General features: G+C 36.2%; 1 protein-coding gene across 1 annotated transcript; it reads left to right on the top strand.

Moving 5' to 3' along the window:
* The first annotated feature begins 1833 nt into the window (after positions 1-1833).
* Positions 1834-3021, top strand: LOC144433188 (bombesin receptor subtype-3-like). The gene has a single exon (XM_078121497.1). The coding sequence runs from the start codon at positions 1834-1836 to the stop codon at positions 3019-3021; it is 1188 nt and encodes a 395-aa protein (XP_077977623.1).
* Positions 3022-21750: the final 18729 nt, after the last annotated feature.

The raw sequence follows: 21750 nt of genomic DNA, 5'->3' as shown, positions 1-21750 counted from the left end.
TATGTCGTAGGATTATTTTCATCGATTTTTTAATAGATTATGTCTGTGCTCTAAGATAAACATGATATACAGTGTGGCACCAAATATGTTTTTTTTATTGGCAACATAACCAGCTGTACCGTCTTTGGCTGAATTCAATATATATTGATGATGCAAAGATTCGCTAGTCTTGCAAAGTCTAGAACACCGATTTCAATTAATGTCATTGTTACCATGGTAACCATAATAGTACTACTGTATGATTGCTTACTCCCGCGAGGTAATTCGTAAGCAATAGCTTCTTATGTAAAGACTGTGATAACGCTCACAAAATTTAAAACATATACCATATAGAAACTAGAGAAGTTTATACTGACTATGCAAAGAAGATTACAGCATTGAATTATTTCAGTCGATCTCTGACACAGTGCGTGTGGAAAAAGCGACATTTAATTCGACACGAACAATGTTGAAGTGCTGTCACTTTAATAAAAAGAACTTATCTATATTGCCAATATATACGTTGGATATATAGTTATTGAGCTCGGAACACTTCTTTCTGTTACGGTTTACACGGTTGTATGTCTCGCCACCATCTTATCATCTTTATGCCTACATGAAAGCTGATATAGTGGACAAGTGTGCGTTGCACATGCGCACCTAACTACAGCATCACTTTAATCCTATCAATGACTCCTCCTCTTGACTAAACTTGAAAAAAAACAGGTTTACAACTGCTTAATTAATAAACAAGCATAGCTATTTTGTCGCTACTTTATGGAACTATTTGACATGTTTACTTCGTAAGATGTTATACGGGTTATGCGTTTGTTTTCTAAAAACAACTATTGTATATGTGTATTGCATAATCCACTATCCTTGATTGCATGTTATAAGTGTTATGTAGAATTCGTTACCATGGTAACTTTTTTATGAAAATCATTACGTTTATTCCATTGTTGCATCTAGACTGGTACCGGTAAATGAAATACAGGGCGCGTTCCTACTTATTCATCTCCCTCCGTGGTAATGACTATGTGGTATTCATTTTACAATTATTTTACAATTATTTTACAATTACATACTTATCTTTCATTTTCACCTATCCATTCAAAAATTACATTCAAACAATCTCACAATGGACGGAACGTGGTCATGATATATTCGCTTTTAGGTGTGACAATCTGGTATAAATTTTTTTAGAGGTATTCCAAGTATGTATACTGTACTATTTGTGCCGTGCGCATGTTGTGCTGTGCTGTGCTGTGCATGTACATGTACGTGTGACTTTGCATTCACTGCGCACACAGCTTCTCTAATCTAGGGCAATTTGATTGGAGTACTCCAATCTTAAATGTAATCTCCCTGCCACTATTTAAAAGCCAGCTAGATAACATTGACCAGCGAAAAAGACGGAACTTTATCCGCTAATGAGTGAGTATTTGCGAACCCTTTTTGTACATGTATCTACTACATATATCATGGGCCATTGAACGTAGTGGTTTGTTTTCTATGTTTAAATGCATACCTGCAAACATATTCCTTTGTATTACATTACATTTAAATGGGTTTGAATTCTTTATAATTGCAGATAAGAATTCATTGAAGTGGAGGACAACGATGTGATGTCCTTACGTGACATATGAAACAGGTGACCTCATAGTGACCTTACTGACGTCATCTACTAACGTCCAATCGTACGTCATCACCAGGAGGTTTCTTTTTAGTTGGGCTTTCAACGTTATTCCCAACGTCAATTACAGGCCGAGATAACCTGAAGTTGTTAGTTGCTATCTACGGTATGTAATCATGGCAATTGGGAATTACTCTAATTATACGGTTACACAGCTCACAATGACAATTGGCGTCACTGAAACTGCAAGATCGGATGTCTTCATGATGAACGCCACCGAAACCATGATGATGGAACGCTTTCGAAATTTTTCTATTACCTCGTCCAATACAACCTACAACGAGAGTGGATACATTCCAAAATCGCCTAGTATTGGGCCTGAGGCTGTCATCATTCCTGTTATTTTCGCGTTGATATTTTTCATCGGAGTCATCGGAAATGGAACTCTGGTTCGCATAGTTGTGATGAACAGGAACATGAGGAGTGTACCTAACATTTTCATTACTAGCCTTGCTATGGGAGATCTTCTCTTATTGCTCGTTTTCGTTCCCTTTAACGCTATCACCTACCTGACAACTTCATGGCCACTCGGAGAAATCTCGTGTAAGATTATGAATGGTGTCCGTATTGCCAGTACTGGAGTTTCTGTTTTCACGCTGACGGCCTTAAGTGCTGATCGTTACAACGCCATCGTCAATCCTATCAGTCAAAAGGCCTCCAACAAGATGCGTCGAACGTACGTCATTTCTATATGTATTTGGTTCATGTCTATGTTACTGGGCATCCCTACTTTCATATACGCTCGTCTGTTCGAGTACCACTACGGTGACGGGACTGTGGCATACTTCTGTCAGGCGATCCCCATGTATATGACAACCGTGTTGAAAATCCACACAGCTAGTGCGTTCGTCGTGTTATACTTGGTGCCTCTCGGCATCATTAGTGTTTATTACACCCTGATAGCTTGTAAATTGATACGTAGCTCTCGTGGAATTCCAGGCGAGAGTATCCGTTCCGACAACAAACAGTTACGGGATCGCAAACGCCTTGCCAAAGTTATCCTTGTGTTCGTTCTGATATTTCTCGTCTGTTGGCTACCTTACCACGTATTCTATATGATGCTTTTCTTCAGCGAAGATAAACGTTACATGCAGACGTATGGCATGATGTTTTTCAAAAGTCTGGGTACAGTGTTAGCATACTCAAATTCATGCGTCAATCCTCTGGCTCTGTACTTTCTCAGCAATACATTCAAGACGTACTATAATAAATACATCATCTGTTGCCTCGCATCAAATGACAAGGAAAAGATATTCCGGAAAAGGAATTACAGGCAGACATCTACCCGGTATTCTCCTAGCCGCACCATTAGCCGTTCAACGCAGAGAACAATGGTTTATTCTGTGTGACCCCAGAACACTTAAAAACTATTCAAAACTTCAAACCGAGAATGACGCCAAAACATGAAACTGTTTCATGAACTTGCATTCTTAAAATTCTTTAATCATATCACACAGAGAGTACACGAAACATTTTAGACATAAACTATATATTTTGTGAAGACACGTTTTCGATGTAACATAGTCTAAAATTCCCGTAATTTAGGTTATCAATTTAAGATAAATAATCGAACGAAAACATGTTCTAACGGTCTAAGTAATGGTTATGGCGATGGTCACTGATGAAGAAGTGTTACTCTGCATTTCATGATGGTAAAAGAATCATCTTCATTAATACATATTACATTATCACATTATCAAACGTTTAGAAAAATATGAATGTTTTGTTTGTTTAACAATGTAGTTGTCCATTCTTTGCAGAAGAATCCCGTGGGTAAACAGGGTATATTTAGATATTCTTCTTCGATATTTTATTCGTTCTGAAGCTATTAATATTTCCATGTTGAATATCTATATAGGAACTTATTGGCAAATAGTACTATTATATATACCTGCACAAGCTTAATTCAGGAAAATACAGAAATAACTATGGCGATTCTGAGCGCTTTTGATTCACATTTCGATTACCATAGAATCAATGATAAAGACGGTCATGCAGTGACTCAGCGTGAATATGGTGATTTTCAGTTCAAGCCTTTGTAGAGCATAATTAACTTGGCTCGCTAGCGTATGGTGTAACGAAACTAGCTCAGCATCAAATGTGTTTCGCTCCGAGTCTTTGTCGAAAGAGATGAAATGCTTTTTACTAAGTGACAATTATGTAAATTTTTAAAGATTTATATTGGTATGTGTACGTAAATGTCATTTCAAATTTAAAACGTTTATGAAGACGATACCTGAAAATCGGATTTTTTTTAAACATTACGTCGAAATATGTATAATTCTTTGGTTAGATATCATCATTCTAGTTATCGATCTTGTATCTTGCTTGCTTCTTCAATAGATTGAATTTCTGTAATAAAAATAAATGTAAACTTTGCCAAATTTGAAACTTTGGTTGATTAATTTTCATTCATCATTTTATTCAATTTATATTTAACCTAGGTAATTATTTAGGTAGTTGTGCTTTGTTTCGCTTAGGCCGAGGAAACGGTAGTATGCATGGATTTTGTACATACACGTATGTATGTATGTATGTATGTATGTATGTATGTATGTATGTATGTATGTATGTGATCAGCTTGGGGGAGCAACCTTTTAGTTATACCAAGTCTAAATTCTACATGTCACTATCTCCATGTGGAATGCAATCCTTAGAATTGAAATAATTATAACGCGGGGGGAAGCAAATATAAACGTACACTTTTCAGTGTCGTGTATCATGATGTGTTAATACTGATAAAAACATCCCCAAAATGAAAAAAACGAAAATATGATTGTTAACAGCCTTTGCACTTTTATAACCAGCTGGTGAAACAAATACACAATACTTCCAAAGTATATAAAACACCTGGTCTTAATGTGAGTGAAAACTATGTAACCAGATCCTGTTGATATCAATTATTTTGGAACTAATCACTATTACCTGGTGACCGGTATGTTGGTTGTTCTAACCTATTAGTATTCGCTCCCGATAGTAGCCAATTAGAATTAAAAAGCGTGACATCAACTGTCATTTTTTTGCCATGTTATAGATGTTCTTTCTGATAATTGTGTTACATTCGAATGCTGCATTTACACATTTGCGTTGATCCGTCCCATTGTTCTATTACTCTTATTGTTCGTTCTGCCTCCACTGCCCAATTTTTCAACCATGTTTGAAACTAATAGGGAATAGATTTGATCGGTCGAGAGCCCTACCTAGCTGCCAGCAGAAACCCACAAGGCATTAGCAGCACACTATAAAAGTGACTGGCCGTTGGTTGCAAGCAAAAAAGTGCACCGACAAAATTTAAAACATGTTATATCTTGCAGGCAGAACAATTGTAATCACATGGAGCTTTTTTGACATATAGCAATTAGTATTCTAGTATTCCATACTGTACATGGGTGTATAATGACTATCCATTCGCCATATAATTGTTTTTGTACTGCAGCAGTATACATGTTTTGTACCATAAAATCGTGTCTGATTTTTTTCCAAAGCTATATACACATCTTACTTTTCCACATTTGTTGAGTATAATACAAATTCCAAATCATCCACGAATTGTTTTCAGTTACAAACTTTCACACTCTATTCTCGGCAGATGAATTCGGGTACAGATGAGGTAGATTTCAAGCAGACGATTAAATTGAGCAGGAAAAAGATGATATGTCTAAGGGATTGATTTTCGCTGACATTCCAAGTCGTATTCTATACGTGGCTTTATTAAATCCTCAAAGTTGACAATTAAATATAACACGTTCAGTAGTTCAGAATTGGAGGGGTTACTAACAAGTAGCATTCGGTCTGGCGAACACGTTAACTACAACATCCAATTTACATATAAGCAACAATGATCACAGAGGCAATCAATATGTGTTTGTGACAGATACGAACACCATAATTATCCCAAGCTGAAAGGCAGCTGTATCTTGATTTGGATAAAGCTGGTCCCCATTCTAAGATATGTGACTTGGCGAGTGACTCAAAGACTTGAGAACTTTGAAATGAGATCCACATTATACGACCTTTCGATTAAATAAGGTACGAATTACTCTTAACAACTAGACAGTCTGGGTGTTATTAGCCACCGTGTATCAGCAATTTTATTTCAGTGATTTAATTACAAGGTTATTTGAGTTACCGAAAATCCATAAGTTATCATACCCCAACATCCAGAGTCGTAGTAGTGTAGGATGTGTCAACTACAATATAATAAAACATCTTGCATATATAATTGGATCAGTGATGGGTAAAAATGGACACATTTTCCCTTTATTACTTGGCTGCAACTAAAGTATTGAGACCTAACATAGGCATGAACAAATGTGTCGTAAAAGTGAAATTGTGAAGAGACTGGTGCATCATATTGACAAATTGTTAGATAGTAGCTTATGACATATTGTTTTGCAAAATTGAGAAGGTGTTTCATGGCAAAGCAAATTTAAAGAACATATGGATTTTAGTATCAGGGATATAACTCATGCTTTGTGTTCATCAAAATCAAAGTTAAAGCATGAGAAATGTGATATTCAAGTACGTGAAAGGGAAATAGGTCAATAATGCAGGTACAATGAAACAACTATGGCATGGCTACCTCCAATGAATTGATAAATAATTGGATACCAAAAGAAATTCATTGCAAATAATGAAGAACTGGATATCTAAAGGTGTTATTGGACAGTATAGGCACCAGGAAACCTACGCCAATGTACGAACCCAACAGCGTGAACGATGTAAAAGAGGGTAGAATACTCTCATACCGATATTATTAAATGTAACAGAACATCAAGAGCCTTTTAAACAGATAATAGATGAAGAGATTTGTTAAGAAACCAGTTTAGTTGAAGGCTGTCTCAATAGAAATCGAATGCGTTCAAAATGTTTTTGGCTCAAGCATGGAATATATGATCACTTTGGACAACTACGTGTACTTGAGGCAGAAACAAGTAGCGGAATTCAATCGAATTCGAATGCGTCCAGCACTGAGCAGGATTAACATGCACAGTTTGTCCCTCAAGCATAGAAATAGCTCAAGAACTACCAACCTAAAAGCATACAGCAAAACTAAAAATGAAACATCGAAGATTGGCGACATATATAGAGGCTATGATATCAGTGCCAGTGAAGGTAAGTGCTTTATATTAAGCCTCAGAAAGCTAGCACCCAAGTCAGCCCAAAATACTCTAATCCTGACGTTTTCCGGAGCTTATCATCTTACAATCATGACAAAGTCCAAGTTCAAAAGGAGTGTACGTCTCACCAAACCCTGGCCAACAAGCTATCACTCTGGGCTATCCCTTGGAATAAATTAAACATATCTCTTTAAGATTCGCAACATTAAATTCTAACATATACTCTAGAGTGTAATCAACATACTAGAGGTACTGGAACTTGACTTGAAGACAAGATGTAGAACGTCTCTTCAATCACTGTGTTGTCTCTGTTACGGTAGCCTATTCAGCCTACATAGCTTACTGATACAACATATCTAAAGAGCACAATGAGATAAGTTTGAACCTTATCAAAACCAACGTTAGATCCAATTTTCAATATATGTAGCCATTGTTTTTTTTATGTTAGAACGTCATCTTCAGATTCTTGCTGTAATAAATTACCTACAAAATCGCTTCAACAACGCATTTACCTATACTGGATATCTGGATATGTCTACTTCCTGAATATGAGATACAAGCATTCATTGCAGCTATTAATCAGACCAATGGCCTACTGAGGTGTATCCTACTCGGCATCAATGAGCAATATTATACTGCACGTTACAAAGTGTTATGTCTGACTGTATAACTTGGGCTACTTAAAAGGAAAGTTGTTCATATCCTCAATATCAAACTACCATTATTACACACCTACTGGTTTCACTAGTGGATGAACCCAATTTGGGTGGCAATTTCTTTGATAGCCTGTTGTCAGCTTTTGAAGATACAGAAGTTTCAAAGGTTTCTGATTTGATCGCCTTGATTTCAGCAGTGGAAGAGTATATTAATTGTGTTGTATAAATCGTATATTATATATTGCATTCTCACTCCATGCCTCTATGATACCAATGTTGGGTCATTTGCCAGAAGGAGTTCATGCATAGGTAACCTCTGAATGTACATATGGTAACAAAGAGTACTGCCAAGCATAATAATTTCCATGAGAAAAGGGGGGAGGAGCTGTTTTTGAATATAAAGCAAATCCAGGTATGTCAGGTGAATAGTTTGAAACCAAGTATAACAACAGTATAAGACAGCAGGATAGAATGGCAATAAACAATGTTTTTTCAGCTAGGAAGGCTTAAATCATAACAGGGAAGGTGAACCGTTGTGGACAACATACCCAAAACTATATATTGCACTATGTAAAAGAATATTGAAGAACAAGTTCAAAAAGACGATAACACATGAACCGAATCTCTATGTATTACAGTCACTTAGACGAAATATTGAATTTTCACAGAACAATGTTCATCCACTATATGGTAGCACTGTTAGTCTTAGAAGCCAACCTTGAAGCTGAAAATAAAACAAGTCAAATATTTCAAGTATTCTAAGATGCACGGCAAGCCTTTTATGCATGGCATCGGATATTACTCACGCAACTGTCTCTTTTACCACGATACCAATGGCCAGCTCTGGATTATCACATCTGTACATAGATCAAACTTCATACTAGTAAGTTAAATGGCAAGATCAGCACTCCGGTCCAATCAATCCACAGCGAGGAACCAAACAACTTAGCACCCTCTCTGCAAAACTGTTTGCAGAATACACCAACGACACCGTAGATGTAACTAAAAATCACACCTTTGTCTTCCCGTTTGATATGTAAACGCGGATAAGTGCAGATGACTATTAAAAGCACTGCTCACCAACAGTAAACACAACATTAACTCGATGGTCCAAATCGTAGAAAGCAGCGTAAACAATAACAGGCAGTCACTTTATAATACATCAAAGAGCCAATTCCTAATCAAAGGTAAACATAAAACAGACCCCATCACAAGACATCCAAAAACTCAACAAGAATAGAATACCAGAAAGCAATAATAATACTGTGCTCCTTGCCATCACAGGACAAAACATATAGACACTCGGGCAAACCTTGTACCAGCTAATGGATACGAGACTACACCAGAATCAGAATCAGACTCACTACGTTGAAGGAACCATTACTGGTAAATAATCAACGGAAGAAAGCGAAACACTCAGTCGCACTGCCTGGATGTCTTGAAGGCATCCACTGATCCACATGTGACCAAATTATTGTCTATTTGTTCTAGTGTGTGATTGTTCTTGGGAAAAATGAGTTCCTGAAGAATGAATACATGGCAGAAAGGACCCCAATCTTGTCATTTTCAATCATATTTAGAATATTACCATCGCCACAATGTTCAATTGACAAAACAGCACGGCTCTTGAGACATATAAAACAAGGTACAGGACAGTTCCAATACCTACCTAAGTAGCACTTCCTCTTGTAGATGTAAGTTCAAAAAATCAAAGCAATTATGGACAAGAGAAGAATAACACAGCCCATGAATATTTGTCGGAACACTGACTCAGTGAAATACGACTTTGCACTTCGTGAATGCATAATCGAAAATCTCAACAGCAGGAGCTGATTGACTAACAAAAAGTACACTTATTACACACATATACAACATCGAACATTAGCAGGTGTGTGTTTGACTATTCATATATTGAAGAATATGTTTCTCTCACATCAGGATAACATTTATTCCTTCTTTAAAGTTTGTCTTGCCATTCAAGTGTTAATTTGAATTTACGGTCCATCATCTATGTGAACCAATCACTTATCCAGTAGACACAAATTGAGACATTTTCATGACAAGATCTCACCTACTTAACTGCCTTGCTATGTGGAGGACGATAAGATCACTGCATTACATCATACATTACACTGACACACATTGGCATAAACTATTGATATAGTAGAACCCATAGATAAACCATCGTGCAGATTCTTTTATCTATATGACAGTGAAATCAATCAACCACGGCCATTATATGGTCCGATATCATGAAAGGAACTGTCAAAGCCAAACTACGAAACGGCTCTTACACCCTACAGCCCAACAGATCAAAATTCAATCAAAACAAGTAAACCCAGTATATAACCCATATCTTCCCGCCCAAGAGGGAGGAGAACACTTCCAAAGCCACAGTTCGTAATCGGGATCAACTCGTAATACATATTGAACATTGGTATGGAACATCCTACAAGAACATAACAAGTAAAACATATTACGGCTCGTTCACATATTACAGCTTAAGTTTGTGGAGTCAAGATGGGAGAATAGTTAGAGTGGCCGGCTTTGAATCTGCAGATTGCAGGTTCAAGCCCCGTTGTTGCCATTTTTTCTGAATGACTAAAAGTCCTTGGGCAAGATTCAAACCACGATTGTGCCTCAACTACCAGTTGTATAATTGGGGACTAGTTAGGATAGAGGTTGCAATGTGAGTGTTTTTATCTTATGCGCTTATACTAGGCTGCAATGGAGTGTATGCTGCCCAGGGAGTAGGGGAAGTAAACGTCCGTTGTGCTGCTAAAGATCCGTGCCAGGAGAAATGAGATATATTATTATTGTTCAAAACTCAAACTCGGCACTGTTTCAGCTTCTGCTAGATGCTGGAAACGTATTGGCACTTCTTCTCATCTTTTACCTTCCCCTTTAAACTTGAGGACAAAGGGTTTATATCTGATTACCACACCAAACTAATTTCTTTTAAAAAGGTAAGTGTGTGTTGTGTGCATGTTGGTGATGCTTTCAATTCATAACGATCGCACTGTGAACAGTCTGGATAACCTAGAAATGACAATTAAAGTTAATACCAAGTCCTTAATTCCAGCAATAAACAAAACTTGTGCCCAGACACGCGCTTATGGTGTCGTCATTTTGGCCTCAGTGACATTATCTTCTCATCCTACTCCACTGGGTTTCTGTTTTGCTGTATTGACAAACTGGATACAATACTGATACTGTATACATTATTGATTCTACACAATGCAGCACTATATGGATAACGGTGCTGCAGCAAAGCAGTATTATATTAGCTGCAGTTACCCAAAGTTCAAGAATGAAATTAATTTTTTTTTAAATTTACTGTTATGTATAATAGATGTAAAAATATATTTTTGCTAAGCATTGTCTAATACATTCACCAACATTTTCACATATTTGAAGTTATGATTTCTCGCATATTAATGATTCCATAGTTAGCTATACGTAAGGTATAAATCAAACAAACACACACTCGGACACACACTGAGACAAAGAGAGACATATACATACATACATACATACATACATACATACATGCATGCCGGTAGGCAGGCAGGCAGACAGACAGACAGACAGACAGACAGACATACAGACAGACAGACAGACAGACAGACAGATAGACAAACAGACAGACAGACAGACACACACACACACACACACACACACACACAGACATAGACATAGACACAACAAACACACGTCTGCTATATTTTTCTTTTATTCTGGTTGGCTGTCTGTGTCCAAACATTGCCAGTAACATAAATCATATTAAAGACAAACATACAAACACAAAATACAATAGTAACACTAGAACAATCAATTTGTCTATCTATCTGTCTATCTATCTATCTATCTATCTATCTATCTATCTATCTATCTATCTATCTATCTGTCTATCTGTCTATCTGTCTGTCTATGTATGTATGTATGCATGTGTGTCTATGTATGGATATATATATATATATATATATATATATATATATATGTACATGTATGTGTCTGTCTGTCTGTCTGTCTGTCTGTCTGTCTGTCTGTCCTGCCATCCATCCACCCATCCACCCATCCAATATAAGTATCCACATATCCATGTACACCTGTAAATATAACTGTGTATTAACCATTTCATTAATGTGTTCAAGGTATCTACACGATGACCATATGGCATACCATTCCTGTCATATCAAGTCATCACAACAACATTACGAGTAAAGTAACAGCAGCTGCTACTATCACAGTTTGAATTGAAGTAACCTTACTTAGTGCAAATGGTAACGTTCAATTGGAACTGGGAATGGTCAAATGGTTGCGCACATAATGTATAATTGAATATTTCAATCACATAATTAAAAAAAAAAATTGGCCATTCAAAGTCGGATACCTCTAAGGAGTCAATACAGTTTTGACAAAAAGTTTTTCATATCACGAACATAAGTATCACCACGCAACACAGGAGTGCGCTCAGGAAATATAACAGAAAGGCCCAACCTTGAACTGTCTTCAAATATTACTGTATGAATGCTAAACACTCCTTTACACGACATTGGAGAATCGTATAGGAAACACCGAAGTAGAAATTGACATTTCCTCATGTCATATTCACTCTTGGTTTCTTCATTCTCTCTTTCTGTCTCCGTCTGCCCGTCCGTCCGTCCTTCTGTCTGTCTGTCTGTCTGTCTGTCTGTCTGCCTGCCTGCCTATGTGCTTGCCTGTTTGTCGTACTGTCTTTAATGTCAACTATGACTGTTTATTATCTATAGCTTATGCAAATCTATCTAAATGGATACACGACTTTATCTCCCTCTCACTCACTCTCTCTCTCTCTCTCTCTCTCTCTCTCTCTCTCTCTCTCTCTCTCTCTCTCTCTCTCTCTCTCGCGCGCGCGCTTTTTCAAAGCATGTATAATACATTGTAAAACGCGTAGCATATATAGTGTGAGGGCGGAGTTTACTGTAAGTTGATCAAACAGGTATCGCTCATATGTGTTGTGTTTAAATTTGACCACGTTCACTCTTGTCAGATTTATTGCAACTACATCACCTAGCGTACCGCTCAAATGAGTATTTCGATGGAATCTCTTTATACGATTAAACTTGTTTTATCTTACTAGAGAAATGACAATGATAGTACACAGTAACACAATTGAAGTATGTCCATCGATCGAAGCCTGTATGCAAAAGAAAAAAAAGGTGGTAATTTTGAGTTCGCCCTTGTTCAACGTTAAAGGAAGAAATGTAGGTAATCTAACGTAAATTCGTGGAAAATGGCAAACTTTAAAGTGGCCATATGAAATAGGATTGTGTCTGATCGAAAAATTATAGCATAGTTACACGCGTACTGGTGATAGATCCGAAACCAAGCTTTCGCTCAAGGGTTACACTTGCCACTACACTACCTACATATAAAATTGACCAGGAATTAACAATTATACAATGTTTTTAATATAGATTTATTGACCAATTTTGAGTAAATACATCGTTGATTTATTTGATGAAAACACATGCATGTTGCAGCTAGTGCGTCGCACTTGGAATATAGCCTGCATCTCGATCATCCATTTATTCAACCAACCGTCACGTAAGAGGAAATGTATATTACACTAAAGTATATTGTTTGTCTAGAGGAGTTGATACAATGGCAACATGTGGATAAGAAATTGATATTTATGTATAACAATGTACATCAAATCCAGTTTTGTAACTCAATAACTTGCATTATCCTCAAATATTGTGAAACCTAGTTTGTTTCTGTACGTACAAGAAGTGGTTTTTCCCTAACAAACAGGGTTATACACAAGTAATTGTAACGGCAAGTAAACACAAGTTGTCAAACTACATGTGTATATATACATGGTGATGTTTCATTCATGGAACCGGAGGCAAGACTATAGTAGGTACAGACTGGATGCGACATACTAATTACTTAATCTCACCAATGTAATTAATTTATTGTAGTTTACGTTCTGTATAATCGATATAACTGACGTTAATAAAGCGTCTTCTACTTGGCAGGTTGGGTTAACATAACCATTCTTAAGGGGAGGGGGGTTAGAGATAGCTTGAGAGGGGTCAAGTGTTGCGGGTTTTTTTTTAAAGTAAGGGATCATCACATGTTGACAATGTTGTGAGATGAGCAATGTGTTTAGATTGATAGAAAACACCTAATTTCCGGACATGACCGTATATGAACTGTGATGATATATCCTGTTCCTTGGTCATTTTTTGTTACTTTACCTAAAGCGGTGACGAGACAATTGCCGTACACCTGCTTCTTGCAGTATACCATATACGTGCATAACTAAATTAATCACTTACATGTCATGTACATAGTGTAAATAGTTCCATTAAACATTGCTACTTCAAATGTTAAATTATTTCCTAAATGCCAACAGAAATAAAAGAACAAATAAAATATTAAATCCTCAAAGAATATACCTGGAGGCAAGGACTTAAAAATGAATGTCTAGCAGAAAACATTATCCCTTTTTACGAGATTCTGCCGAAAGATCACAACCGATTACCTGTATTACTTCGATGGGTGTACCATAAATGCTTATCAATCATCTACCAATTAATCATTTCAAAGACATTGCAATATTGATGACTCAATGATGACTATCCTATCAGCGTTTGATGATGAATCTAGTCATCAATTACATATCATGTCTGAAAGAAAAAGGAAAGTGTATTGACATCCAGCCATTTGAAGATTCACGCATTCATACATTTATGTGCCCAAGTCAGACATACATACATACATACATACATACATACATACATACATGCATACATGCATACATGCATACGTACATACCTACCTACCTACCTACCTACATACATACATACATACATACATACATACATACATACATACATATATAAACACATACATACATACATACATACATACATACATACATACATACATACATACATACATACATACATACATGCATACATACATACATACATACATACATACATACATACGTACGTACGTACGTACGTACGTACGTGCATACATACATACATACATACATACATACATACATACATACATACATACATACATACATACATACATACAAGCTTGCTTGCCTGCTTGCAATGAAACATGACAGAAAAGGCCAAAAACAGACAGATGTTCATTAAAAAAAACATATACATGTCGGTAAAGGCCTCGGCTCTGTGTTATATAAGGTAAATCTAACTATTCTCCGAAGGAATTTACTGGATTTTGTGACAGCCCAATATTACACTTTGATTTCCAAGTGAGCATTATTCCCTCGATATACGTTTTTTTTACTAGGAATGACACAGTCACGGTTGATTGAATCTGTATACTTGTCCGCATATAGCCAGCCTAGCATAGCCAGACTTCCGTTGTTCATTTCATAGATGACGAGTTTTGCACGGAACAAACAGCTTCATAAAATGATTTATTTAACCCATAGCATCCGGTCTTAGTTAATACACGTGATTCGATACAGATGGTATAAGTCGCTGAACCACGCTTGCCGTAAAAAATAATACCTTTAGTTTTATCTAACGGTTTCCTGACTTACCTGTTAGCTCCAGCTGATAGCTAAAACAATATAAGGAACGAGAAAAACACTTGTAACTACTATACTGTCAAAATAATGTGTAAAATTCCTACTCTTAAAATAAATTAAATGTGTCCTTGTTCAGCGTTGACAAGTGTTGCCGATTGCCAAAGCAGATCCGTCCGTGTGTTTTTTGTTTATTCTGCATATTAATTGGAACAGTGATGATACTTACATTACATAGCGGAAAGACATTTTCATTAAATTATGGATTGCCAACCGTACAGACTGATGAAGAACATAATTTCTGAAAACACTCTCCGACAAGTGATAGAAGAAAAACAAGTATGAGTTTTGTGTTCGATGATAGAAGAATAAAATAACTCCTCTGTCTCTCTCTGTTTGTTTGTCTGCCTACCTAACTGTCTATTAGTCAGTCTTTTTAATTTGTGAAAGTTCTACTTCTGATGCCTGACGCATCCTCGGTGACATTTCCAATTCAGAGCAGTTTGCCTCTTCGACATGTGGCGATCACGTGAATCGTTCCTCACTTAATTACTTTTGTTATTTTGAAAGTGCAGAAATTTTTGTTATATTGATACCTTGAGTTATGAAAGGGCACTCACATGCACATCAATTTCAAAAGTATAACATTTAAAGCATTAAAAATGTGAAATTTAAAATAGATTATTGTCATACTTAGTCATTCCACAGATATAACGGGACGTCATTTTTGTAGAATGCATACCTCTGCCAATGCGCTTTCAAGGTTTGGACCGGAGATTCGAATTCGCATGGCTTATTTATGATAGGTATAATCCTCGCTGAATTCCAGATCTGGAATCGCATCGCCAATCTGTCCACAACGTGTTGAACATACGTGTAGCTTAGCAATGGCCGATATAAGTGCTATCTGGATCTGTTTATTGAGGTCGGTAAAGGTTGCCACTGCATTCAAGGAGAAGCTAAGCAAAGTTCAGAAAAAGTTGAAAGGGAATAGCATATAGATGGTGAATCTAATTTGCATGTGTACTTTGTCATACGTATCGCCACTTGAGACATGAGAACCCGAGAAAGTAAATATCGGATGAATGCAAATTTCCGCACTTGGTGTCATTTTTCAAATCCACTGTATATTTGACGTCATACTAGAGCTACACACATATGTACATTCGTATAATTCGTATATTTGCCATCATATTGCCATATGGCGCCAAAACATCGAAACAGACACTGAGACAAAATGAATGTTAAAACAAATATTTCCCTCTAGAGAAATAAATAATACTGATTTTGTAAATAGCGCTTTCCAACACTGTTTCAAAAAAAATACCCTTGGTACAGATCTGTAGCGGCACAACGGCCCTTTATTCTTCCTCGTCTCCCTAGTGAGCATACAATCCATTGCAGCTGTAAGCACATATGACTAAAGAATTTATGTTACAACCTCTATCCTACCAGGTCCCCAATTATACAGCTGGGTTGACACAATCAATGACTTTATAGACATTCAATAACAAATGACAGCGACGTGACTGGAACCCGAGGATTCCAAGTCGACCACTCTAAACGTTAACGTTCAATATATCATAACTTCACTAGTCTAAGTGTACCGTGAAACATTCTGACCTATAAATTATAGTCTCCCATCTTTGGTAATACATGTACATCCTACAATGTTATGAGCTACACAGTTTCAGCACAGTCACGATTTACAAATTGAAGTCAAAAGACGAAACTACTTTAATACCTAATGTGGAACCGATTGCATCTATTGTGTCACATTGGTAATTGTAAAGTACCTCTTACCTTTTTAGGAAAGAATACAACGTCAATTTGAAATTAGGCGACAATGGTCCTAATTAATTAATTTCTCAGTTTCAATGCAATATTCATGTATTCGAGAAGTTCAAAAGATCAAAACTTACGTCATATATTATTATACGAGCCACTTGTATTGCAGACCTTTTTCAAGTGTGTGTCGTGAGATTCAACATAAAAACGTTTCTGTTTGTCGATTTTTCTTGATTTTAATTTCCACCACATACACTTCAAACATCTCCTCGGTATTAACAATGATGGCATAGAAAATAGCCGTTGTCTTTGTTCATCATCGCCGAGTACGAGTCTTCCATATCCCGCAGGTGAAACACCTCATCACCTTCCAACACGTGTTTCGAAAAGGGATTATTCATCATTCAATTCCGAAATCATTTTTAAATCGAAAATCTATGGGTGGCTCTGTCTTAAGGTTTCTTCCTCAATGATGCAGGTCATTAAAAGTGTATCATTTTCGAAAGAATGGTTATGGGGTTTGATTTGTTGAATTTCGTATAACAGTCGACAATACTTCAATTTGGCAATGAGAGAGAGAGAGAGAGAGAGAGAGAGAGAGAGAGAGAGAGAGAGAGAGAGAGAGAGAGAGAGAGAGAGAGAGAGAGAGAGAGAGAGAGAGAGAGAGAGAGAGATGTAATGTCCGGTGTACATAAGTTAAATAAAAAATATAAACACTACAGTCATAGTTGACATTACAGAAACACGGAGACAGAAGGAAAGAATGAAGACACCAAGGGAGAATGTGACATAGCATATAAAGGGAATTTCTACCACAGTGTATTCAATGGCTTTAAACGGATGTTTGGTATTCATACAGTAATATTTGAAGATAGTTCAAGGTTGGACCTTTCTGTTTTCAAATTTCCTGAGTGTACTCCTGTGTTGCGTGGTGATACTTGTTTTCGTGAGATGAAAAGCTTTTTGGCAAAACAGCAGTGACTCCTTAGAGCTTTTCGACTTTGAATGGCCATTTTTTTAAAAAAAGAACTCATTCTATGCTTGAAATATTCAATTATGCATTATGTGCGCCACCATGTGACCTTCTCCAGTTTCCAATTGAACGTTACCATTTGCACTAAGTAAGGTTACTTCAATTCAAACTGTGATAGTAGCAGGTGCTGTAACCCTTCCTCATAATGTTGTTGTGATGACTTCAGGAATGGTATGGTCATCGTGTAGACACAGACAGACAGACAGACAGGTAGGTAGGTAGGCAGGTAGAAAGAATACAGGCAGAGAGACAGACAGAGCGAGAGGGAGTGGCAGAGAAAACTCATAGAGACAAAGTCGCAGAAAGAGGTGAGAAACAGATAGACAGGCCTAGGTAAACACACAGGGATAGAGACAGACAGAGACAGAGACATTCACAGAGACAGAAGTGTTGTGTTGTGTCTGGCGTATAAGCTAGAACATAGTCATAGTTGACGTCGAACACAATTAACATATTTATTCAACAATAATAATAATCAGTACAACAAGCATATGTCAGAAGAATAACGACGGAATTGATATATAGCACCATCAATCAAAATTACAATATTAAATTATTCAGCGACAAAGTGTACATTTCAGAAAGGGGATCATTATTCTGAATAATTAATTAAGTTTGAAAATAGTGAGAAAATATAGATAAAGTACAAATTAGTCATTCTTGAAGAGACAGTCCTGAACGGACCTTGTACAGTGAATTATAAGTGCCTGAGCTACCGATATTTCACACTTAAACGTGTGTATATATAGCAAATTCTGTCAGTCACCTTTCCTACACAACTTATATCATTATATGCAATATATAAATTGATAGAAATCAAAATCCATTTCAACGGCAAATGTAATATCAAATGAAACTATCTGATAGCAGATATGAAATTGGATAAAATTGCGGCATGTGTATGAAAACGCATCGTATTTCCGCAGACTTGTATCATATCTGAGCAGTATTTGAATCTATAAAATCTATACTGAATGACGTTAATGTCTGCGAAAGATAAGACATGTCTTGTTGTTGGGATCTGATTCTGAATTCGAAATCAATTTGGGAAAAACTGAACGACAATACCTGATAGTTTCAATATTGATACTGAATATAATCTATGTACATGCTTGCTTTTCAACCGTTCCCTCTTTACAAATAGTATATATTTCAGACAAGTACAACACTTTACAGATTACTGTTCACTCTCTATTCGATATAACCACACAGAAACCAATAAAAAACTGCACATAAGATAGCAAGATTGAATGAATAGAATTTCTATACTCCCGAAGTAAATATAAGTATACTAATTTGCCATCATGCAGAGTGAACACCGTGAAGGACGGGTGTCACTCTCCGTCAACACTTACCAATAAACACATTTAAAGGTACGTTTGAGCTTAGGCCAATTTAAAGAAAATAGTGTGTTTCCGATAATCTGACCGACCCTAGTTTAAGCCCCCGACCCTAAATATGCTTTTACACTGAAAAAGGTAAAACGGTAAAATGGTAACAACTTTACTTCTATTTTCGTTGCATATACCTTTGGCACTGAAAAAGGTAAAACGGTAAAATGGTAACTTTACTTCTATTTTCGTTGTGTACACTTTCATACCTTTGACTCATCTTTGGTCCTTTTTTTTTTTTTTTTTTACAAAATCGTATTCCAGAGAGAAACCAGGCCTTTTTAGAAAGTACAGTGTACATAAAATGCTCATCTATTTAATTATCTGCATTTTTTTTCTTTTTTCATCCCATTAAATTATTACAGAAGTATTGTGAGCGAGAGAATCTTACCTTGAGGTTGAAGTAATTTTTAAAAACAAATTTAAGTAAAATAAACTTCTAACCTACCTACCCTATATTCTGACGTCATGTTATCGGAAACAAACATTGTTTTAATTAAGTGATATAACTGATGATCCATTGATATTTTGTTGTTTAAATTTCCTTCAAAAGTATTTTTTAACATGTTTTAGTGACTTTTTATTCTTCTGGTAGTTCAGTATTGATCACATATTTTAGCCTCAGACACTCTTACTACCATACAGAGCAAATGAAAAGACTACAGTGAGTTTAATAATTACAGACAATAGCAAATACAGTCATAACATCAAGTAATCCCTAGAACTCAGTGTCGTATCAATATATATGACAAATAATTTAAAATGTTCATCTTTGGATTTGGGGAGGAATAGGCACTTTTGGTACATTTAATTGAATACCAAATGTGTATACGTCTTACACGCTAAAAGACACACAAACGTCACTTTTTTTTATCTTTTATAACTTTTATGAACAATTCTTAATAAGTATTACATTGACAAGACTGTTAATAGGTAGTGAAATTATTTTAAACATAAGATTGTCCTAACTTCAGATTGTCTGAGTTTATTTCTGAAGGTATGTCCTCGTTACTTTTACATCGTTATTTCTTCATCCGCACACACATTAAATTATTAATTTTTTTTGCAAAACTTTTTAAAAAAATTCTTTAAATACAAATATTACAAAACAACTGGTCATTAATCGTTTCATATATATAATAGTTTACCTTTTCACAGTTCTTACGACCGTACAGTGCAACAGGTCAGTGCAATTTCGTATATTATATTAAAGTTGTCTCTCGACCACCATCATTTCAATATTATCAATATCACCCCTGACTAAATCGTCTGAAGTAGAATCATACACACGGCAAAGCATGAACATATGTTCGAAACAAGACGAGCATGTTCCCTTATCATAAGCTGCTTCGATTAAAAAAAGAAGAAATTCGAATCTACGTTGGAACGCCGGGATGCATGCAAAAATTGAATCATTTGAATTATAGTGTATTGCAATTGAGATTGGCAAATTTTATAGGAAGAGAAATCTATGCAGTTCGGGGCATTGCGTTGGTTATTAGTCATAGTAGTAGATCATCGTGGGTGAACATACAAACTATGAGAGAAAGCCGTGTGCTTTAAATTTATCAACCAATTATCCTTTCACCCGTTTATCATTGATATCGAATCGTACAACATGTGCGGATAATTAACGTTCTATTACAGTAACAATACAATGGATTACTAAGATATATTTCTTGTACCTCACGGAATGACAAGTTATTATTTTGTTTACGTTTAATCGTGTTAAATAAATGAAACAGTAAACTGTCAAACAACAACAACAACAACAACAACAACAACAACAATAACAACAACAACAACAGCAGTAACATCAGCAACAACATTTACAATATAGATAACAGTGCGTATACACACTATTATGCAAATACACTTAAATTTGTACCTTAAGCTTTGCACTTAATGTATACAATTTCAAATTTGAACAAACAGTGACAGCAAAGAGAGTTATGTTAGTAATGCTCATAAAAACAGCCCTCTCTCTCTTTATACACATATATAGTAGCAACCTAAGAGCTCAGGACATAAGCCATTAAACGAAATTTACGACAGGCTTCGACTGATCATACCATACATTAAGTATCATTAGCAATTAACTCCATCTATCAAACATAATACTAACTTTTGACATGTGTCCCGAGAGATTCCACTGTCGAAACATGGTAATACCAAGTGAAGAATTACTGTGTTCTAAAAAAAAACAGTTAATGGCCTTATTTATAAATGTAACACAATTCGTCATAGATTCTGATAAATGTACACCCACTAATGCTTTTCTCTAGACACTCTAGTTGTAAGTTCTCAACCCTGGCCTAATATGAGGTTTAGGCAAAGGGAAAAGAATTGTTTCTGGTCAAGGCGCGCATCACTTAAATACCCCCGCGTCAATCCATTTCTTTACGTGTTTGTCCCCATGCAGTCTGCAGATCCGGGGGGGGGGGGGTAACAAAAATGAACACAAGATGAAATGCTTATTTCTGTTCATATTATGCTCGATTCAGACGTCTGTGCTTAGTCAGAATCTTC

The sequence above is a fragment of the Glandiceps talaboti genome, chromosome 3 (assembly GCF_964340395.1).
Source record: "Glandiceps talaboti chromosome 3, keGlaTala1.1, whole genome shotgun sequence".
NCBI classification, from domain to species: Eukaryota; Metazoa; Hemichordata; class Enteropneusta; family Spengelidae; genus Glandiceps; species Glandiceps talaboti.
The sequence above is the reverse complement of the archived record's forward strand: the minus strand, read 5'-3'. Positions and strand labels throughout refer to the sequence as shown.